The sequence below is a fragment of the Melospiza georgiana genome, chromosome 3 (genome assembly GCF_028018845.1).
Source record: "Melospiza georgiana isolate bMelGeo1 chromosome 3, bMelGeo1.pri, whole genome shotgun sequence".
NCBI lineage: Eukaryota > Metazoa > Chordata > Aves > Passeriformes > Passerellidae > Melospiza > Melospiza georgiana.
The window spans coordinates 92,200,838-92,224,508 of NC_080432.1; the positions used below are offsets into that span (position 1 = coordinate 92,200,838).

At 43.4% G+C, this 23,671-nt stretch overlaps 1 protein-coding gene across 1 annotated transcript; it reads left to right on the plus strand.

Annotated features, from left to right (window-relative positions):
* Positions 1–1,311: 1,311 nt before the first annotated feature.
* Positions 1,312–23,331, plus strand: YWHAQ (tyrosine 3-monooxygenase/tryptophan 5-monooxygenase activation protein theta). The gene is made up of 6 exons (XM_058020348.1): positions 1,312–1,453; positions 2,456–2,834; positions 18,137–18,260; positions 20,624–20,787; positions 21,113–21,208; positions 22,262–23,331. Exons 2-6 carry the CDS (start codon positions 2,541–2,543, stop codon positions 22,319–22,321), a joined length of 738 nt encoding a protein of 245 aa, XP_057876331.1. The 5' UTR covers positions 1,312–1,453; positions 2,456–2,540; the 3' UTR covers positions 22,322–23,331.
* The last annotated feature ends 340 nt before the right edge of the window (positions 23,332–23,671 follow it).

Here is a 23,671-nt window from a genome sequence, read left to right on the forward strand (position 1 = left end):
TTCTATTTTTTTTCTAATAAAGCAATGTTTCCCAAACTCAAATGACAAAGAAAAGTGTCTTGTTCACAGTATAGCTCAAATTTCCACATACACAATCCCAGTTCTAGTCCAAACAGAGACCAAGAGCTTTATGAGTTGAGACAGTAACATCCTGAGATTGATTCAGAGAATTCATCATCCCATGTGGATGCTGAAGTTCCTCAGTATGACTATATTTGGTGATGCTGAAAACAAAGGTGAGAAATCTCATCACTTGACGCACAGACCTGGTACTGCTCAGACACTGGAGAGCCTGACCTCGCCTGAGCCCTGATTCACCAGATGCACTTGACCTGATTTTGTACTGCAAGACCAACAACACAAACCCACCGTGTCCTTACCACATCCTCTGAGGCTCGGGCAGCGTGAGTGCACACAAGCCATGCACCTACTCAGCCAAGGTTTTGGACCTACCTATGGCCATAGGTGCCTCACCTTTATCCTTTATCCAGCCACGGGTGGGTAACTCGCTACTATTGCACGTCATAGCATGTTCTGACCTCTAAAGAATTAAGGTGAAATGAAAAGGATGGAAACAAGCAATTATACTGATCGCTGCTTATGGGAAATGCTGCCTGTACCCGCGTGTGGCTCCGGGAACACGTACTCGGGAAGGCGAAGCCTCTCACTGCCTGTACCAGACCCGGCCAGCCCCGGCACCGGGCGGCGGCAGCGCCCGGACTTCGCCCGGCCCGCTCCGGAAGGGCCGCCCGGCCGCTCCCGGCCGTGCCGCGCCCGAGCCGCCGCAGGGCCGCCCGGGCAGGGCCGGGCTCGCCGCCCGCTCCTGCGGGAGCTCCCGCCCGCCGGCGCTGCGGGGAGCAGCGGCCCGAGGGCGCGGCCGCCCGCGGGCGGAACAACAGCCGCCGTGCTGCGGACCCGGGCACCGCCTCGCCCCCCCGCTCCCGCCCCGCTGCCGCCACGGGCACCGCCTCGGCCGGGCCCTTCCACAGGGAGCCCCGGGCCCCGCTGCCGCCATCGCCTCCATCCCCGGTCCCCGTCCCGGTCCCGGGCGCCGGGCGGGGGGGAAGAGGCAAGGGCGGGGGGGGGAAAGGGGGGGGTTGTAGCGGCGTCACCATGGCGACAGTGACGTCACCCCACCCTGGATCTCATTGGAGGAAACCCCGTGGCCCCAGCCGCAGCCCACGGGCCCAGTCGAGCTCGCGCCCTGCCCGCGCTCGCCCCCGCGGCGGCGCGCTCCTCTCCGATTGGCCGGCAGTGCGCGGGGGGGCGGGGCCGGGCGCGCAGGCCGAGCCGCTATTGGCCGCGTGGGCGCGGGCCGCGCAGCGGGTCGGTGCGCGCGCCAACGCCCTTCAGCGCTGGCTCGGCCGAGACGGGAGCGGTTCTTTCTCTCCGCCACAGCCCCGAGCGCGGCACCGACCGGGTGCGGCCCGGCCCCACAGCCCGGCGGACCCAGGTGAGCGCGGGGCCGCGGCCGGCGGCGGGATGGGCCCCGCTCCGCTGCCTCCTCCCGCCGCGTCCTCCATTTTGTGATCGCGGCGTGGAGAGCTCGGCGGCCCCGGGGAGCGGGAGGTGCATCCAGCGCCGCCATTTCGCACCCGCCGCCGCTTCCTCTTCCCGCCCCGTCGCCACGGGGACTCCGCCGGCCTCCCCCGCGCCCCTCGCCGTCCCACGAGACGCGGCCGCTGAGCCCGAGACCGCACCCGCTGCCGTGTGCCGGGAGCCGCCGCGCTCCCCGCCGGCAGCCCGGGGCCCCCGCCGCGCCGAGGTCCGGATCGGCGGCCGCCGGGGCAGACGGGAGGCCGGGTCCGCCGCGCCCCGCCGCGGGGAGGAGAAGCGCCCGGGGCCCCCTTCCCGGCCTCGCGGCCCCGGCCTCGCTCGCCCCCAGGGAGGCGGGTCCTGGAGGGGTTTAACCCCTGCTGCGTTCGCCGGCGCCGAGCTCGCCTTGCCGCTTTTATTATGTATTTTTCCCGCCAGTCCCGGCATTCATGCCCGCCTGCCTCCGGCGCTCGCCCGCAGGGCTGCTAGCGCACGGAGGCAGGGATTTGGGCGAGGGCCCTGGGCAGGGTGGTAACCAGGAATCATTCCACAGTCCCTGTTAGAGGGCATATTAATATGCTCACGTAGGGCACGAAGGAAAAGCGGGGTGATGACTTTTTTCTGATGGAAAAGCAGCTATTTCCACTGCTTGGGCGGCTGGCTGCCGTCCGAGTGTGACTTCTCCGCCTGGGTTTCTAGGTCGTGGTTTCCCGAGGGGTGGACCCTTGGGACGAGTCCCCGTAGCCTTGCGTGGAAGGGCAGGGTGTTGCAGTCCGCCTCTCCAGGAGGAGCACCTGGAGATGGGGAAGGGAAGGCAAGGCTCACAGTAATTCTCGTTTTTTGCTGGCTTGCAGTGGGTGCTGTAGGGTCGTGTTCGGTGGTGTTTATCTTGGCATCATGGTTGCTGTCTTTCTGTCAGGTTTTGAGGTGCATTCTCGTGTTGGTAGTGTGATATCTCCAGCTTCTTCTGCTACTGCCCTGCTCTTGTCCCACTGCCAGCCACCATGGATAAGACCGAGTTGATCCAGAAAGCCAAGCTGGCTGAGCAGGCCGAGCGCTACGATGACATGGCCACCTGCATGAAGGCAGTGACGGAGCAAGGGGCCGAGCTGTCCAACGAGGAGCGCAACCTGCTCTCCGTGGCCTACAAGAACGTGGTGGGGGGGCGGCGCTCGGCCTGGAGGGTCATCTCCAGCATCGAGCAGAAGACAGACACCAGTGACAAGAAGATGCAGCTTATCAAGGACTATCGGGAGAAGGTGGAGTCTGAGCTCAGGTCCATCTGCACCACGGTGCTGGTAAGTGGGGACTTTGTTTTTTCTTATATTTTGTTGAAGGTTAAGAAATGCAGTATTTAAGTGTGCTGCTGTACTGGGGAAGCATTGGGAACTCGGTTGGGGTATGTAATGCAGTGTTGTGCTGGGGTAGGTGAGGTCAGTACCATAACTTCTGCAACCCTTACGTGGGTCACCGTGATGAGGAGGATCAGCTGCACTATGCTGTTGGCCCTATATGTGTAGAGGTATTTGAGATACTCAGTTTTGGGTGTCTGTAAGGTACATTTTTGGGTGGAGTGATCCATATGTAGTATTTAACCACGTAGTTGCAGAGATACAGACAATTTAGCCTCTGCTGTGGTTAGTAAACCTGTTACTAAGATAAGCTGGAAATGTGCAAACCCCTTTATTGAGCTCAGATAATAACTTGCTACAAACATTGAAACAATTGTGCATTTTGTTTACTTCCTCATGAAGAACAGTATTCTGAAGGGGTCTTCAAGAGACATTTTGAGGAATGTTATAAATTTGACTTTACAAACTTGGACATCTGTATTGAAGGGGGAAAGTGACCTGTAGAAATTCCTTGTTAAATGCAAGCTGACCTCTCAGGGTATCTTTGAGATGAGTTTGCAGTAATGATGGAGCAATGTGAAGCTAAGGTGTAAAGATTGGAATGACACCCTAAGCATGCATCAGGCACAGAAGTACATTTCTGTGGAAGCAGCAGAATTCCAGATGCTATTGATAGGAAAACTGTAGTGGGAGCTCAAGAGATGTGTGTCAGCAGTGTGGAGACTGCTGGACCCACTTCTCCATGACCAGGGAATTGTATCTGCAGGAAACTGCATGTGCATAATGCAGTAGTAATTCGTGGCAGATCATCTTCAGTGGTTGATTTGCTCCTCGTAGCTACTTTTTTTTTTTTTTTGCTGTCTAGTATTGCTAATGTGAGACCAGGAGGAAGCGAGTCTATAAGGAAATAGACAATTTTGAGGTAAATTTGTTCCAGATTTGCTTAGGAGATGTGAATTTAAAGGTGACTAGTCTGGAAGTAACTGATTTTTCTTCTTGATTAAGTGTTCTGACTCATGTATAAGGGAATGCTTCTTTGGATTGTGCTGAAAACACCTGTATGCTTCCTTGTATGCTGCCACCTAGGTTTGTTCTTTCTTTCTAAATCAAAGTGAGTTGTCTTGAAAATAATTTTCATGTTTATTAGCTTTATGAATCATTTAATTCCTTAGCACATTCAAGAGCCCATGCCTTCCACAAGAGCAAAATTGTTTCTCCAGTTACAGGTGTATTGAAATTGTGAAACTTTGCCCTTTGTGAAAATGATGGGACTTCTGTAGGATTCCTGCTTCCTGTGACAGAAGTTTCACTAGAACCCTGTGTGATAAGTGCCAGCATTTGTGTCACTCTTCTTTCTCTACTCAGTGCCTCACTTCAGAACTAATTGCTTAGGACCTCCATGTAAAGCTCACTCTTCAGACTTCTTAATCTCCCTTTGTCCTTTTACCAAATCTAGTGCCTTGGAGAAGGTGATGCATAAGATCTTTTATTATCCAGTTCTGGGCCCCTCACTTTAGGAGGGACGTCGAGTTACTTGAGCGTGTCCAGAGGAGAGCAACGAAACTAATAAGGGGCTTGGAGCACAAGCCATACGAAGAGCGACTGAGGGAGCTGGGGTTGTTCAGCCTGGAGAAAAGGAGACTAAGGGGTGACCTCATCACTCTCTACAACTTCCTGAAGGGTGGCTGTAGTGAGCTGGGGGTCGGCCTCTTTCTCCGGGCGACAACAGATAGAACAAGAGGACACAGTCTCAAGCTGCGTCAAGCTAGATGTAAGTTAGAATTAAGAAGGAAATATTTCACAGAAAGAGTGGTCAGATACTGGAATCATCTACCCAGTGAGGTGGTGGAGTCATCATCCCTCGAAGAATTCAAAAAAAGACTGGATGTGGCACTTGCTGCCATGATCTAGTTGAACAGTTAGAACATCGGCTGGACTTGATGATCTTATAGGTCTCTTTCAGTCTTGAACTTCTGTGATTCTGTGATCTCATACTGGCTGTACCATTTTGGCAAGGAGCTTGTGTTTCCATGGGGAGAGGCAGTGATCCCCCTCACACGGTGTCCCTCCTGAAGTTACTGCACCCATGTGATGGTGGCCAGCAGGGATTCTGGTAGCCGTGCTAGCACAGCCCTGCAGTGCAGGGAGAGCAAGCTCTTCCTGTGCTGGATGATTTTTTCACTGCACTCCAGTCATTCTCTGTTCTCACCAACGGCCTGTTGGCAGCTCTCCCCTTCCGCCCTGCGAGGCTGCAGGAAGTAGTGAAGACCAAAAGCCGCAGCTGAGCATGCTTTTCCTGTCCTGACCTGCTGCAGAGATGTGCCTTCCTTTGGTGGGAGGTGTTGGCTGTCTACTGCAAGCCTTCCTTTTTTTATTCTGCCTTTGAGGGCCATGTGCAGTTCTGTTCTCTTGGTTGCCTCCCTTTCCTCTCCATGTACCACTCCTATGATCCGTGAGTCAGCATGTGAGAGGCTGGAATTCGGGAGGAGCGGGCGGTACAAAGGATGGCTTTCCTAAAGCTGAGCCACACCATGGGTTTGGCTTCTCCTTTGAATGATAATTGCTTCTGTACTAGTACTATGGTAACAGCTTGTGGCTTTTTCACATCTCTTCAGCTGAATCTCAGAGATGCTTTTTTAATTCCAGGAAGGCAGCTAAACTGTAACAACTGCTGGCAAGTAGTATGGAAAGGTTGCTTGTCATCTGGAGTATTTGGATTTAGCAGGGGTGGGTGTGTTGGGTGGAGTGTGACTGCTGTTAGTCATACTACTAACAGTTTTTTCAAAAGGGTTTTTTTTTAACTACTGGTGTGGCATATTTCTAAATCTTCATGTATAAGTACTTGTTCTAGTATTAAAAATGCTGCTAATTTTTTTATTAAAATGGCAGGAACATGGAATCTGTAATTACTTTTTTTCCTGCAAAAAAATGCCCCAAGCCAGTTAAGTAGACATTGTTTCAGGTCATGGTTTGATAAAGTACTTAAATTTAATCACCACTAGAATACAAACATTCAGAATTACGTTGAGATATCTGTATATAGATATATACATAAAAATAAAGCTTTTACTGATTATTTAACTGCCTATCTTGCAAGTAGGCATGATCTGAATGCTTTTTAGCTGTTAATTTTATGACTGGTCTTTCAGATGAGAGTAGCTATTTAATAGAGAAATGGTATGGCTGTCAAACAACTTGCATAAATGTTTTATTTGAAAGGTACACTAGGAGGTTTTGCTGAACTCCCTGTATTGATTGACTAAGTCTTTGGTAATGTAGAGAGTTAATGTTGAATCATCCCTTATGACTCATAGCTAGAACTGTTCTTGAAACTTTCTTCTCCTTGGCTAAAGAAACAGGTTAGCAACTCAATTTTTTTCAAGATAAAGTTACGCTATGTTGATTCATATACTCTGAGCACAAAGTTCATGTTGCTTTCTCTTGACCTGAGTTATTTCAAGACAGGTACTAGATAATGTACAAGGGGTGGATGCAGCAGCAACTTTCCTATAATTAGTGAAATGATGTAGGGAACTTTGAAGATGGAAAACACAGTATAAGATCTGCTTAATTTTATGCACACTTCGCTGTTCAGTGACAGTAGTTTTTTTAAAAAAGTTAACTTCTGAATTAGAACCTTTCTGGGAAAGTAGATTAAGCTGGTGGGTTTTCTGAAAGCCTTGGTCGTTTTGCATGGCTCTAACTTGTGTTGCATTCAGGCTCCTTTGTTCTGTAGAGAGCAGTAATGTGAAGGCAGGAAAACAGCAGCCCTTGCCTGGGAGCACTCTCCGCTTACAGCTCGAGGGTTTTTGTTCCTGTTTGTGTTCAGTTTCTAGGACCCGATGTGTTGGAGCTCTTCGTGGAGTAACAGAGATAAGATTTGGTAACTACTTGCCCACAGTTCTAATTTTGATGAATATGCAAAGTCATTAGTCATTGAAAACAACTGTGTCTTGATTGTTGCTTCTTTTGTCTCTAGCTGAAGTGTTAAAGTGTTTGTTAAATATTCTTAGAAAATTGTGTGTAGAAGTTACATACCTGAGGCTTTTTTCTCAACATCAGTTTTCACAGTGTCCTCTGGAAACGTTTTTACATTGTATTGTGTCAGGCCCGTGTTGGCTTGTTTCTCTAGAAAGGAGCAATGCCATTGTGAACTGAGAAATGAAGGAGCAGTCACATTACTTGTGCTCTTGGTTCTTTTTGCCACCCTGTGGCAGTGCCTGCAATGAAGGAGTTTGGAGCTATAGGTGTGTATTGTCTGTATTTTCACTGTCTTAAGGCTGGTGGGATGCTTTGATCTTCTGAGATTTTACTGGTAATTGTTGAAAGCGTGTGTTGGTGTGTTGCTCTTGCCAGCTCCCCTTTCCTTCCTTCCTCCCTCCCTCCTCCCCGAGGTTGCAATGTTGTTGCTGCTGCTTCACATACTTAAGAAACAATAAAAGCGAATGAAAATGAGTAAAAAAACCTGTCCACTTCTGATAATTACCCATTTTATAGATCTAGTTCTAAAGTTAGTCACTTAAAATGAGTAGAACAAAAATCCCCATGCTAGAAGGTGATGTTTAGAGCAGTTTGTTTCAACAGCACAAGTTAAGAGATCCATTGAAAGTGAAGTTGGCATTTTCATGCAGCAGCAAATAGATTCCTCATATCAGCTAAAATATCTGATGTCTGATGATGAATAACTTTGACCATAGCCCTATTTCTTCCCTACTGTTACTTTTGGCCTACAGAAAAATGAAATCTTTGTGGGTTTTTTTGCACATGCAGAAATTTGTCATATTCAGTAGGTATCAGCTTCATGATGCTGTCTAAACAATTGCCAAAATTTCATATCTTGTGAATTCTTTGTCTCTGTGTTGCTATTGTCAGGGAAGAGAGTTTGTACAGAAATGTATGTGGTATAGAGGTGAAACCCATAAATAAAAGGGTATTACATACAGTCTTTTGATACAGGAAACCATGGAGGATGCAGTTTTATTTTGAAGGTCAGGCATGCTAATCACTTAATATTGCATTTGGACCTGAGTTAGTTGTCCTAGTTGTGGTTGGGACAGGGTTGCAAGTACACTTTTAACCTCTAAAGTTAAAGGAACTACTATTCTTAAGTGACTGACTGAAGGGAAAGGCTACTTCATAAAAGTTAGGTTGGGAATGTTACTTTTTGGGAAGTCCAGAATTGTGGAGTGAATGTGAATTGAATGAGTAGTTTGGAATAAATAATATTTTTTTGTGGAAAGTAATTTGTGGAGAGAGAGATGATTTGTATTCTTAGTGCAACCTCTAGCAACCATCAACACATTTGTGGTAAGCATTGTGGAACTTAATAGTTTAATTTTTTTTCAGTGTAATATGCTTGAAACTTAGATCTGACCTTGACTTATTCACAGTTTTACATTCTCTTACCTTCTCTGTCATCTTTCAATAGAATCTGCTGCTGGAATCTTCACTCTTGTGCAAAGGAAATTTAATCATTTCTGAAAAGGGACTGATTGTTGCAGAAACAAAGCCTAGAGTGCACTGAGGTTCTTGAACAGAGAGTCCAGCTGAGAATAGTTCAAGGAATTCTGTTGGAGCTGCAGCCTCCATCCCATGCAGTCATTGCTTGCTGCTCCCTCCCTTACATCTGAATGCTGTCTAGAATTACTAAATTTCTTGGAGGACATTTATGGCTTTGGTGGCCTTGAGAAAGTAGGATGTGCTCACTAGGTGGAACTGGACAACAAAACCAAAAATTCTGTTTTTCTGCTAATGCAGTGAAGCTTTTAACAGATATTGTAAATCACTGTCATGCTTACCTGCTAGACAGTTGTCTCACAGGCACTTCTATTATCTTGGATTCTAATGTGATGAGGGGCCTTTCTGAGGAAAAACACAGAAGCCTGGATGTGAGAGAGAAGAGAGCTTGATGGGGAAAGAACACACTTGAGTTTGAAGGTTATTCCCCTTGATTTCTTTGACATTATGCCATTTGGGGTCGTTTAGTACAGTATTAAAGGAGTAGATTGTATAGTTTCTGTACAGGCACTGCAACTTGGTATTCTGGTTTCAGCAGTGGGAGGATGCCTGATTTTCAGAGGAAGGTAGCAAAGAAAACAGCAGAGGAAGGGCTGGTAAAAGTGCATGGGTATACTTTGGTAGGTGAAGGTGCATGCTTCATTAATCAATGTTTTCATATTTAGCTTTATGCTCTTGGCCTTTGAGACTGAGGGGCCAGGTGCTTTCTTACTGCCAATGAACTTGAAGCCAATTTTGTCACAAAAATAAGGTAAGTAAGAACTGTTCTTGAGCACAGCATTTGTGATGCTCTGTATAGCTCCACCAGGTTTATTGGAGGGATATATAAGTTCCTCCTCATCCTTTCTGCAGCCCAGGAAGCTGGAACCAACATGAGAACACTTGAGCTGTGCATACTGAGGATTTGTAAGCTTGTCATTTGCTAACCCATCCTGTATATCTGAATATATAACAGTGCCCAGTTTGTGTGAGCTGGGCACTTAGGAGAGGCACCAAAACAATTTGAGTGCTGAGTTTCACATCTTGTAGTCTGTGCACCCACCAAAACATCAGGTGTCAAGATCTAAGAACTGGAAGCCCTGAATTAGCTATGATTTTGCTTGTACCTGTCTCTAAATTTGGTAAGTAATCATGGGTTTGATTTAGCAGTTTCTAATATTGATAAGGGTTTATTATTTGCTCTATTGCTCTTTATTCTCTCCTTTGATTTATATGATCCATTCACTGAAGTAGCCTGATACATGAGTAGTGTTCAGCTCTGAACACAGAAGAATTTGCATTTGCTTTAATAATAGCTTTTCTAAATACACTATATATATTCTTACCTGCCCGACAGCCACATCATTCCTGGACAGAACTTCTTCAGGAAGTTGTTTTAGGTTGTCTCATTTGGGGAATAACAAATTACTGGCACGCTCCCAATCACAGTCCCAATAGATTGAGTAAAATAATACATTGCTGGGTTTCCTTCAGGATAAAGTTGGATGATGCAAAAGGCTCTTCCAAGCTACACTATGCAGTGGGAAGAAAGTGCATCTGTTGTGTTGCCATTTTGAGTTTCAGTGATCCCAAGCCTCTGATCAAGAGCTCCCAAAGAGAGATGAGAACTGAAGCAAGTCAAAATTAGTGCTTTGTGTAAGGGCAATGTACCTTAAGACCACATAACTCTCATGTGCTGTTGTTCCTCTTAAATGCTGTTAGTCTAGCTACACCTTGGCCAGTCATTTAACCTTACCTTTAGGCTTCTGTAGCTGCAGAGCATAAAGTGCTTTTAAATGAAAATTTAGACTTTTTTATTTGATTCTGTGATACTACTCAATGTTGTGAATGGATGCTGAAAGATGCTTTTACATGGCCAGGATTCTGAAGGGAAGAATTTGGTGTCTAAAATTTGTGTTTGCTAAGAAGGGAAGAGCACTTGGAAGTATTTTGAGGAATTAGAAATATGTAAAACGCAGTCGTGGAAGAATGTTAGAATCAATCTGAGATAAATATGCCAGATACCAAGGAATTTTTCCTGAAAGCTTTTGGCTGTGTTGTATGGCCATGAATTCATCAAAAATTTATAATTTTTGAAAAGAGGAATGACTTCTTTTTTAATAGTCATTTTTACATTAGATGGGGGGAAACTGGAAAACTTTAGGGTCTTCCATAAAAACTTAAATAGTTCTCTGACTTTGACTGTATTGTTCATCTTGTCTGAAAAATCTGTAGAAAGGAGAACTTGTATTTCCATACATTTCTAGTTCCTGGCTTCCATTGTTCTCTGGGGACCACAGAACTTTCTAACTTGGGGAGAAGTATAAGCAGTGAGTGTAAATTCTAGATTAAATTAATCTCAACCCCAGGTGGGAATAGTGTGGGCAGACGTGCTGCAGCTCAGGTTTTCAGTGCATTTGTTAAGTGAGATTCCAGATACTTCATTCAGGGCCAATCCTAGGTATTGGCTGCCAGTTCTTAAAACTATATAGACAAAGACATGGAACCAAAAGGAAAAGATGAATTAGGTCACCCTCTCTGTTTTCATGTCAGGTACATTTGTCTCTGCTTTCAGTAGTGCTTTGTCAGGTCATCTTAAGGCCATGCCATTACTGGAAAGGTACACACATATTTTCCTCAATACATAAACTGAAACACTGTTAGTCTGGAGAGGTCTGTATGAAAATCACTTGATGCTCTCCCAAAAGGAGTTGATGCATAGAGCTTGAATCCTGAAGGATGAAGAACTCAGTTCTGCTGAATTACAGTGTTGAAAGTAAAGTGATCTTACTGTTGCAGCACGGGACTCTCCCTTTCCTGTCAAGAAAACAACTGCTGAACGTTAAAAAACACCTAGGTTTCAGTGAGTCATACTGTGGACTTTGGAATGACTGATTTTACTTAAAATAGTCAAGAAGTCTTAAATACTGCTCTGCTAGACGATTAAAACAGGCAGTCATTTGTGAGCAGAAGCCTTATTGAAAGGTCTGAGCCCACACCAATCATCTGTGCTGTCAGAGACTCTGGAATATTTGATGTGTTTAAATTCACATTTAAGTTATATTAGGTGATTACATTGGTCTGAGCTGCCTCACCAATGGTAGCTTTGCTTTTTGACTGCAATTGGGGTGGAAACCATTTCTGTCTAGGCTGCTTCTAGAGCTTTTTGTTTCATATTGGATCTGAATGGACCATCAGAAATACTTGGGACAGAATAATTCTTTCAAATACTTTGCATACTGCAGCCCTGAATTCATGCAGCCTCAGACACTCCTGGTGTTCCTGTGAGATGCAGGCTGCTCATCTAGATGGGACTCTGATGTTGGATCCATGTTTCAGGGTGGTGAGGTAACTTGCTAGAAGTGTTGACATGCACTCTGTGCCTTGTGTATTATTTTTAGGAACCTTGTCTCAAAATAGGTTTATTTTGAAACAGTTTTTTCACTTGCGTGTGACTTTTTGGTTCTGTGGGGTTTGGCCAATTAGTGTATGGTACAACATTAAGTAATCAGCTAGTTGCTGTTACCAGGTAACATCTGTGCTCCTGGTGGCTGTGCTCTTTCATAAACAAAACAACCCAAAAGCACTTAGAGCTCAGAATAGAGAACATTCAGTGTCAGTTCAGAAAACAAAGAAACATCTAGGAAACTGCAATGGAACTCAGTCTAGTTCCTGTAAAACCTGTGAAAAATTGGTACTCTGTGGAATGGCAGGTCTGAGAACACTTGGACAGCTAAGAGCTGCTGAGAAGAAGTTCAGCTTGGTTTCTTTTTTCTTTTTCTTCTTTCTTTTTTTCCCATATAATTAAACTTTTTCATTATACAGTAAGAAGGAATATAATTTCTTTGATTTTATAAGCATTGATATTTACTAGTTTGTTCTTTGTCAAAAAATTACTACTATAAGATTTGGGGTTTTTTCTAGATGCTTTTTGTGTCATAGGAGTTCAAGCCAGGTGAAGGACATTGTTTTAAATTACTAAAACCTGTAATGCCAGTTACTTCACACAAACTGTTAGGATGTTCACTTTTAAAAATAGCCTTTAAAATTACATTCCCAGAAGATGGAGATGGTGCTGAAATAAGGTATTTTAAACATCTTGAAGTAAGATACGTGGACTTAAGGCTCAAGAGTATTGCTGAAACAGAATGACTTGAAAAAATCAAACTTTATCCAACATAGACTTCATTCAGAAAGTTTTGTGCCAGCCATTTAGAGCATCAGCACACTCCTCCTTGCTAAACACCATGCAGCAGCTTAACTTATGGGACAAACTTTTTGAGAGCATTGCTGTTTCTGATGGTTGCTTTTACATAGATTTTTTGCCTTTTAGTGGAACAAAATTAAACTACTCAGTGAGGAATGCAAATGACAATGTATATCTGTCTTTTAATATCATAACATTAAATAACTTGGTGCTGGTGTTGTGACCCAGACATGTCATAGGTGTTGACATCTGAGTGATGGTGGCATTGTAAATGTTTTGGGTTACTTGAGTTTACCACATTGAGAACTTCTGTCTGTACCTAAGCACATGCTGTCTTTAATGTCCTTTGAAAATTGGCCTCAAACTAGTTGTGATGAGCAGATAATCTCTGGAGCTGACCTGGTTCACCTTTATCCTCTGGTATTGAATGGCTAAGTGTGAAGAATATGTCCACTAGTTAGTGGTATTGGAATATATGAGGAGACTTGCACTCATGTACTTGCTGCTCTTAATGAAGTCTAAGTGGCACAACTGCTGAAGGAAGCTAAAAGGTCAGTTAGGTATTCAAGATGGTTTTTTTCCAAATTCATCTTTGCTGTTGAGATTTTTTATTGCTGGATATATGGAAAGAGAGAACAGCACAGACCAGATAGTGGTATTTTTGTGCCTTGAACCTACCCTGTAGTTAAACTGTATAGAAAGTATTTAGTGTACACTATGGCTGAACCTAGTGTCTCAATCAGTCTTGCCTTTTAAAATAGACTTAGGGGAGGAGAAAGTGGGACTTCTGTTATGATGTCAGCTTTTTCAAGGAGGTGTTGCCCTGAAAAGAGAAAACAGGAAGCATGTGTGGAGTGGGGCTGGAACACGAATTGCAGGGGATGTGTGCCAGTGCATTGTAAGGAGAGGTTGGCTGGATGCACACACCACAAATAATTATTAAGGAGCTCTGTCTTCAGGGAGCTGCTTTGTCTGTGTCAGACATACCTTCAGGTAAAGGTATGCCTGACATTCCTTCAGAGCTTGCTTTTCTTAAAGCTGAAAAAATGGGGAAGTGGTGAGAGCAGATAGACTTAGTGTTTCTGGCTCAGGTGAATTGCAGAGGTCAGTGAGTACCACATGCTCAGCCCCTGAGCTTGCTTAAACAGAAGGGCAAAGGGACTGAGAGGGTGCTTACCTCATTGGGAAAGAGCAAGAGTGCAGTGGAGAAGGATCCAAAAAGGCAGTTGAAATGTAAGTTTCGTTTGCATGTAGAGGAATACGTTTGCCAATGGAGAGAAAAAGGCAAAAGCCACAGCTTTTAGGGGAAGAGGTATTCAGCTGCCAGGCTCCCAGCCTGCTCTCCATGGTTCTTGAGGCAGCTGCAGACCTGTTCCAGGGAGTGTCAGCCCTTTGTTGCTGGCATCTCTATAGCAGATAAATAAACCTTCCTTTCATGGGAGGGGAAAAGAATACCATATGTGAGAATATGATGCTGTTAGGATGACAAGAGTATTTGCACACTGTGAAGGTGGAAATAAACTGAGATGGATGAGCAACACTTAGGAGAAGAGGAGTGGGAAATCTTGTCACGCTCTAGGAGGACCAGCACGCCACTTGAACGAAATATGGCAGTGTGGGGGAGGCAGCAGCACCAACCACAGCCTGTCACACTGCAAACCCATTGTAATGCAGCTGCAGTGGGACACAAAGGGTCTGCTCTGAGGATAGAGCTTTGATTCCTGCATCTTCATACTGCTCCTGCTTCTGAGGCACCCCCATCAGAGCAGATCAGCAGCCTGGGCGTTGTGTGGCTTTCATGCAGCTTCTCAGGCATGTTTTGTGGTGCAGGGCACATCATTGCTGGTTTTTCAAGGCTTGCTTTAGAAGGTGATGGGAAGAGCTGCAATTCTTAAGTGATAGTGGCAGCTGTATTTTAATACATGAAAGGGATGGGCACATTGTGTGTGAGCATGGATGGAGTCTGTTGTATTGCCTTACTTCATCCCAGAATCACACCTCTGGCAGTGCTTGTCTCTGCCTAGGTAAAATCACAAAAATTTTGATGTTCTCTGTGGTCTGCTTCATTGCTTTGCCTGCCTGTAGCCATTTTACTTAATATCAGCTGATGTTGAAAATAAGGATTCTTGGCTAATTTCTCTCTGCTAGAAAGGTAAAAATGTCCAGGTGAGGAAAGATGAGAGAAGAGATGCAGGAAATTGTGAGTTTTCCTGCTATTACTAACTCACAGCAGTGTAAAGCAAATAACTTGGCTTACTGTGCTGTGTGCTCTCACTACTCCACCAACATTTTGTCTCTGAGAGGGAAGGTAAGATGCCTTCCGAGAAGTTATGACAATCCTGAGATGAATGGCTCATGAAGTACAGCAAATAAATTATTGATTTGAAAGACTAACATCTGGCCTGAAAAATAATCAGCTTCACTCAAAGTCTGTTTGGATTCTGTTCTATCCTACGTGATTCAGAAATGAGATCTTGTTCCATTTAAGGCTATTAAAAAAAAAAAAAAAACAAAACTGAACATGTAAAGTGCAGAAGGAGAATGTTCCACCCCAGCTGAAGGAAAAGGCACAGGTCTGTTCCCCACTTGTGTTATGGAAGGATTAAGAGGCCCTTAAGATGAACTGGGAGTGAGAGCTGTTGGGCTGCTGAGCTTCTCTGCCTGAGAAGTGCCTAGGAAATAACCCACTCTTTGCTGTCTGAAAAACTGCAGCTCATTCTCTGCATCACTTTTGTCTCTAAGTTTCTCTGAAGTTTGGACAGAGCCACTGGTTATCAGATGTGCCTAACAAAGGCAGCATTTTAGGGATGCACTGGCACACAGGCCACAGTGCTGCTTGCTTGTGGAGGGCTAGCACAGCAAAATCCTTTCATATTCCCAGAAAAAATGGGCCTACCCTGATGCCCTAGGGAGTGTAGCTTTCAGATTTGGCTTAAATTTGCCACGCTAAAGCTTTCCTGTAAGCATTCTTTAGTGTGCATTAGGTTCCAGGGGTTAAGTATTTTTCAGCCATAACCAAGCCAGATCAGCTCTAGAGCTAGAGCTGCCTCTTCTACAAAAAGACAAAATTTTGTAATAAAATGGGTAATACTTTTTGTGTGCTAAGCATACAGGAAATTTCTGTGTTTTGGAAAGCATAAAAGAAAAATGCCTGATTGTTCCTTGTTGATGTAGTTGTAACATCTTGAAAGTTGTATTTCAGTATTTGAAAAATGAAACTAAGACAGTTTTGCAAAATTCCTTATTTAAAATGCTATATAGTATCTTCACTGCTTGTGTGGTCAGTGCTCCATGGACTGTGGCACAGCTCATCTGAGCACATGGATAGGTCACATCTCTGCTACTTAATGTAGCTCCAACCATATGATGGCTTTTGGAGGCTGGTGGTTACTCTTCAAACATCGTGGATTTAAGGAACCTTTCTAAACCACAGGTGTACTGTGTGTCACATGTCATCATTCTGGGCAGTTTCTTGGAAAATCAAACTCAAATTTTAGACTTGATGTTACCACATTGTTGTCTCAGACTGAAACTGATTTGTGCAGTGTTGCATTTCTATGGCTGACATGGACATTGTCGTAGGAGAAAAGCAGTAGGAAAACATTGAACCAAAATGTGAAGTTCTTTTCTTTGCAGAAATTTGTCAAGTGGGAATAACTCATTCTAGTATGGAATGATTCATGCACAATAACAGTATTAATACAATGTTGTATTACTCAGCTGCCTATGACATTTTAACTCTTGTTTTGAAACAGCCCTAAGGTTTTGCTGCTTTTTCCATAACACCAGTGAGCTGCACTGTTCTATATGCTTGCTCAAGCCCCTGTATGCTTGGCTGTGTTAAACTGTTACACAGATTCCTCACTTATGCCTTTGCCAAATAGCCAGTGTCTAGGCTTTGGCAGTGGTTTTATTAAAGCCTTACAGAAACTCCTAAAAGCATCTGTCTTTGATTTGGTAGGTGCAAGGGTGTGTCAGGCTTGGTATCATCTTCCCTTCTGCTGCCTTCCCTAGAGTGGTATCAAGGGCAGGTATGACTCTGTTTTTGCCTTACTGCCTTGGTGGGGATCTCTGAGGCAGCCTGTCTGGGCACTGCAGTGTTACATCCATGGGACACACACAGTTTGGCTGCAAAAATGCTTTTTTAACCCAATTGGAAGTGCCCTTCTACAAGTGTCAGTTTAAAATAGTTGCCAAAACATCAAATGGACTTGGATTGAGTAAACACTTTGAACGAGACTGCTCTGCTTCTATTGATCCTTAAAGGAAGTAATAATAGCATGGTGGTGTGTACAGGGAGTAGGTTTGTGTCTAAAATTAGCTTGTTTTGATTATAGTGCTCTAGTAGTCAGTTGAATTGCAAAGGATTTTTGTGCAGAAAGCTAACAGTTCTGTGACTATTTCCTTTGTAGCTGCTTCATGTATTTGGATACATGGTCCTAACATGTAACAAAAATACATGTAGCAAAAATCTTAACTAGCAGCTGCAAGCTTTGTGGAAACTTTCTGCTTCTATTTTGACCTATTTACTTTCCAAACAAGTAAATGCAGATCTTTATCACTTATATTCCTACTGTGAAGTTTCTCTGAGTACTGCAGGGTTTCCTTGAGTGTATCTGAACTCACTTGCATCTTTTGTCAACTCTGGAGAGCATGGGTGGTTATAGTAATGAGTTGGGTAAAATCTCTGGAGTTCAGGGGCAAGGTCAGCCAGAGGCTGCTCTGCTGCTTGTCAGTTCTCTGAGCTACCCTGTTCTCTAGGGGAAAGTCCTGTACCTCTTCTCTCCTTTCTTCACCCCTGTCTTAGTATGACTTAGAGCCTTAGAGAGAGACTTACCTTCTCTTGCTGGAGGCTTGCAAACCTTTCCTTGTCCTTCTGGTATCAGGTAGGGGAGCTGTGGACGAGGGGAATGATGTTTGCAGCAGCTCAGGGTGTGCTGGAGAGCGCTGTGTAGCTCTTTCCATTCTGGGAATAGCAAGGTGGATATGAGGATGCCTCCCTCATATCCAGGAGGGAGCTACAGGCAGGTGTTCCTTTAGAGCCTTGTGAAGAGCTGGTGCAGTTTGGTGAGGTTGGCTGCTGACTGAATGGGTTTGAATCCTTGACTCCATGTGGTAGGTGGGCTGGAGATTGCTTATCACAAGTCTAATAAACAGAATTGATGGGGAAAAAAAGTAGCTTTGAAACTTTGTCGTGTTTTGCTTTTCCAGTAAAAGCTTACTCATTTCAATGTTTTTGAAATGAGAAATGTATATCCTGAAACTAAACTTGGTCCTGAAACTGTACATCAGTAAAGCTTTCCTTGTTACTTGCAGTCTGATAGGCCAGTTGTCTGTTCATCTTAATGGTTGTGTGCCAGCTCAGGTTGTTGGAATAAGTGTGCATCTATTCTAATTCTAAATGTGCCCTAGAACTCCATTTACCCTTGTAGCAAATGTTTGAGTCCATCCAAACTGGATGAACTCGAATCTGGGAGAGAAGTAGATTGAACTTAGTTGCAGTGGTGTTGGCAATGTGTCAATGTGTGTTTTGTTGTTGTTTCAGGAGCTCTTGGACAAATATTTAATAGCTAATGCAACTAATCCAGAGAGCAAGGTATTCTACCTGAAGATGAAGGGAGACTACTTCCGATACCTTGCTGAGGTTGCCTGTGGTGATGACAGAAAACGTAAGTACCTTGGGTCTTTCCCAGCTCTGCTCTGTGGGTGAGGGGCCAGGAAATGAAATACACAGACTCCAAATTCACATCAGTTAGCTGTGTTTCAGTCAGAAATCTCCAATTTTCATACAGACTGAGAGCAAAATCTGACTAGACCTTTAAGTATGCCAGGGAATTTTAGCTGATGTTCTGTCATCTACCCTAAATTTCTGAAGAGTTGTTCCATAATGCTTACTCAAATCTTCTGGAAAACAATGTAGGTGAAGGTATGATAATATATTTAATGTTGCTTGTTTGTAGTTCTTTACTGAAAGTTGGCTCGGGAGAGTAAACAAATCTCTGTAACATTTTGTGCTCCATGGTAGAGTCCTGTTGGTCTTCAAATTTTAACGATTTCACTGTGAAGCAGACTTCATTGTAGTCACCTGTGTTTATAAAGAACCCACAAAATTACTAGGTTTTTACTCAAGCAAGTGTGAGCTGTACTCTAAAATGATTGATTTTCATGGGAATTTTAGTTTGCGCTTTTGGATTCAGCAGGAAAAGCCTGGAAACTGCCACTTGATGCTGGGCATCTTGAGACTGTAGACCTTTCCTAGGAATTAGAACAGGTGCATGGGTAGTTGTAAGTACCTCGGGAACCTCTTCTGGGGAAGATTTTAACTCTCTTTTGAGCAGATGTATTGAATTAATTATTAAAACTGTCTTGCAAGATGCTCAGATAGTGTTGTGATGTTAAAAACTCTTGGTGTGGCATAAGCTAGTGATCTGTCTCTACATAATGGACCAAAATTAGTGGTGCAGTAATGCTGTGACACCAGGGAGAGGGACTGCTGGAACCCCTGGATGCTGTGGTGTCCCCTGGGGTTGGGTGTGGCAGCATCTGTCCTTGTTGGCTGCCTGAAACCGATGGCAGTGCATGTGAGAGGCTGGGGCTGGTTGTCCCTTCAGTAAAGGCTTTGTTAGTCTGCCTCTATTGTAGGAGCATTCACATTGAAAGATGAAAATATAGAGAATGGAGTAAAAATCTTTGCATTAATGTGTTGCATTCAGAAATTCTTAACCCTTAATTTGATTCAAGTGTCAGCAGCAAATCCATGGGGAGCAGAGAAAACTTGCCTTTGGCTTTCCCAAGGATCATCTGATTTATACTTTGTCTCAAGCAACAGCTACAAATCTGGGCTTGTCCCAGTGTAGAAATACCAGCTCCTGTTTGCTAAAATGTCTGCAGTTAAATGCCACACATGCTGATAGGGGATACAGTGCAGGAGAGGTTGATTGATACAGCCTTGTTAGCAGATCCTGCTGGGGTTTAGCTCTGAAGTTAGTTTCTGTATCACCATGTGGACTTTTCTGCTTAACTTCTTACAGACTTCAAGACTTTAAGCTTTTCTGATGTTCCACCTCAAAAACATCTGCTTATTTTCTCAGCTTCAAATATATTTTATGTGCTTACAAGCTAATTTATCTCCTGGATTTGCTAGCCTTTTGCCTTCTTTCACCTGTTCTCAACAAATGGATAGTCCTTTGGTACTCATTACGTGTAAATACTGTCTGTCTTGACTCTTTTCAATACTTATTATATTTTACTTACCAAGTTCTTTTACCAGCATTTGTTGGAGCAGTACCAGTACTAGCTAGCTCCCTCACAGAGTATTTTGAGCTCTGGCAATGACCTTTTTTTTTCTCCATTCTGCAGCATGTTTAGGGCAGCTGTTGGCCCTTTTGTTGTCTATCAGAAGTGAATCTGGAATAGATTATAGGTAGCACTCCCGAAGTACTCTCTGACCTGATAACCTCTTTTCTTTGTGGTGTTTGTCCCAGTTATTCTGGGCACAACATTGAGGCTTTTAAACTTGACCTGTCTACATGCAGATTTTGGAGGCAAACCTTCAGTTTTTCAGGAAAATGCTGTACATGCCTTCCAAACTTCCTCAAGGAATTGGGCCTTCTTTACTCTGCACACATAACTCACATGAACATGTCCATCCTGAGAAAGGAATGCAGTACGAGTTCTGTAGAAAAAGTAATGAACAAATATTTCCCCCCTCCCCACCTCCAAAGTATCAAAGGCCACTGAAGACTGAAGTAGTCTTGAATGCTTGTGTTTACTAAGTTCTCTGTATTTAGTGTGTTTATTCTCTTGAATAATACCTTTGCTCTGTAGTAGCTCAATTTGCTCCTTGTGCTTTGTCAGTGTGGCAGCTGTACTTAACATGGGTGTACAATCGTTACTTTGATTAAAGTAAGTGCACTGTGTTCCTAAGAACAGGCTTATATACTGTCTCCTACAAATTGAGTGATCTAGGTAGGAATATCTATTAAAAAATTTAAGCCAACCCAAAACCACTTTGTTTGTCATTCTTTTACAGAAACAATAGAAAACTCACAGGGAGCTTATCAGGAGGCATTTGATATCAGCAAGAAGGAGATGCAGCCAACACATCCAATTCGCTTGGGTCTAGCTCTTAACTTCTCTGTATTTTATTATGAGATTCTCAACAATCCTGAGCTTGCCTGCACACTGGCAAAGACGGTAAGGAACTTTTTTTTTCCAGTTTGCCTGCAGGGAAAGTAGAAGAGAGTTCATGCTTAAAACTATGAATTTTAAAGTTTCTGGTTTCCTAGCTCATATTGTAGGTGGGATTGAAGGGGTACAAGCAGGCTGTATTTACGATGTGACTTAAATTTTCAGCAGCATGGGAAGCTTTTATTATGTCCGTAGTATGGTTTTGTTTCAAGTAGAGCAGGTCATTTAACATCTGATGTTGCTTTTTTTTTTAAGCTACCTTTTCTGATAGGTTTAGCTTCTGTTTAATGATCAGTTAATAGAAAGGCTAAAGATGATTTAATTGTTCCAGGCGTTTGATGAGGCAATTGCAGAACTTGATACACTGAATGAAGACTCATACAAAGACAGTACTCTCATCATGCAGTTGCTTAGAGACAACCTAACAGTAAGTTGCTTTTTTATGTATTATCTGGTTCTTCAGGTGTTTGCTTAGACTGAATTTGTTATGGAAAAAAATCTTTACTTTCCTCTCACACACAGCACAGCACTGACTTGGGCTGTTTGCCTATGATACCTTTTCATAACTTAGTTTTAATGTTGTGTAAGTTGATGTCCGACTCCATGCTGTGTAATCTGGAATAGCAGCCTGGATAGCTCACATTCTTCCTGGTGTGATGGCCTTTATGGTAGAGGGGAGAAGGGGCATTTAGCCCAACCTAATATATTAAGATAGGACAAGGAATTAAAAAAGGTCATCTGTGACCTATCAGGGAATTTTACTCAAACTTTTTTGATGACTACCTCAAAACAAAGTTTCTCCTGGTGGACATCCAGTGTAGCTTGCTTTTCTTGTTGTCCTGATTTTCATTCAAAAGCTCTGAAATGTCAGTGTACTAAGAATAAAATCAGTTTGTTTGAGTATGTTATTATAACGATGAACCATTTAAGAAACTGCTTTATGGAACAACTAAATTGTATTAAAATATGCAACTATGGCAGTTTTTCAGGGAATATCCTCTCTGAATAATTACTGTGTTTAAAATTGTGACAACATTTATTATTTTGCAGTAGTCCTTCAGTAGAAGTGTCTGTTGTTAGCAGAGTGAAGTGCTTAGTTTCGATAACCAAAGTGGCAATCTACACTTGCAGGATTCAGCCTGCTGTGTTTGAAATGGAAGTTGCCCTTGGAGCTGCTGTTGAGGCTGTTGAATGGCCTGGGATCAATGGCACAGCTCACTGTTAGGCACAAGAGCTGGAGCCATTGAGAACATGTGTGCTGTGCCTGAGGGGAAAAGCTCCTTGTGCCCTGTGCATGAGGAGCTCTGTCCAGTTACCTCTGCCCCAGCAAGTGCTGGCAGCCAGGGCTGTGCAGTGCACTGGTACTCTGTGGGCATCCTTAAGTCTAATTCATTATCTTTTCCTCACATTCAGTAGTTGTCTCTTTTTGGAATTCAAGCTGCACTTCTGAAAGCTGACACTGTTCTTCTTTTCTTTCTAGTTATGGACATCAGACAGTGCAGGAGAAGAATGTGATGCTGCAGAAGGTGCAGAAAACTAAACTGCACGTGGGGCGTCATTCTCCCTTTCCTTCTCAAAAAACCTTTTTACACGTCTCCATTCCTTATAGCTCCACTTGGATTTCCTATAGCAAAGAAAACCCATCCATGTGTATGGAAATCAATTTATAGTCTTTTCACACTGCAGCTTTGGGAAAACTCCATTCCTTGATTTGTGTTTGTCCTGGCCTTCCTGGTGTGCGGTTACTGCTGTAGAAAAGTATTAATAGCTTCATTTCATATAAACATGAGTAACTTCCAAACACTTATGTAGCGGACTAAAGTGTACCTGGTATTTAAAAACAAATCTGAACCAGTTCCTGCCAGTTGACTGTGTTTTGTATTACAGTAAGATATGAAAATGTAGTTAATTGCAACTAAAGAGTGTTCCACATAGCATTTAATTCTCCACATTCCCTTCTTATTCTGCAGGGTTTCCTTTCCATAATTGACTTTCACATGCTACTGTGTATCTGTTTCAGTAGGAATATGGAAGTTTTGGGCCAGATCAAGTTGAGCATTTAAAGTTTGGAAAACCACAAATTGAGTTGCTTCCCGTATCATGTAATACAGAAGCTTGTGTGTTCAAAACCAGGGGCTTCTCTTAATCTTCAGTTGCTGCTGTTTCAGTTGATATCCCTTCCCAATAAAAGTTCACTTACACTCCTGCCTTTGTAGTTCTGGTATTCACTTTACTATGTATTAGAAGCAGCATGTTACTGCTGGAGTACAGGCAGTGCTTTTTGGCAGACTAAAGTGCATGTCATTTCTTAATACACTGGAATGGGAAAACCAATTGAAGTTCACATGTCCAAGTATAAAATTTAGTACTTTTCCATGCAGGTTTGTGCACATGTGAGAAGGTGTCAAGTTTGTCCAGTGATTGTTAGAGAGTTTGGACCACTATTGTGTGTTGCTAATCATTGATTGTAGTCCCAAAAAAGCCTTGTGAAAATGTTATGCCCTCTGTAACAGCAAAGTAACATTAAATAAAATTACATTTTATAAACCACCTACTGTTGACTTGTAACAATTCCATATAATAACTTAAGGGCTGAACTTAAAAAGTAAGTATCTTGTGCTGGAAATGTCTTTCTCAAATTTATTGCATACTTCTTAAAAGTCTGCTTTTAAAGAAACTTGTTTAAAAAAAATACCCTGGATAACTTTTCATAGTTAATCTGACATGTGGACTTCTTAAGAACTAAATTTACTAGAGGAAATGGATTCACCTTAGTAGTGAACTAAGAAAAGATAGCCAATTTCTTGATACTCTTTCATGGCTTGCAAATATTCTCATCTAAATGATGCATTTTTTTGTAATCTATTGGAGTTCTCTGCTGTGTTCCTTT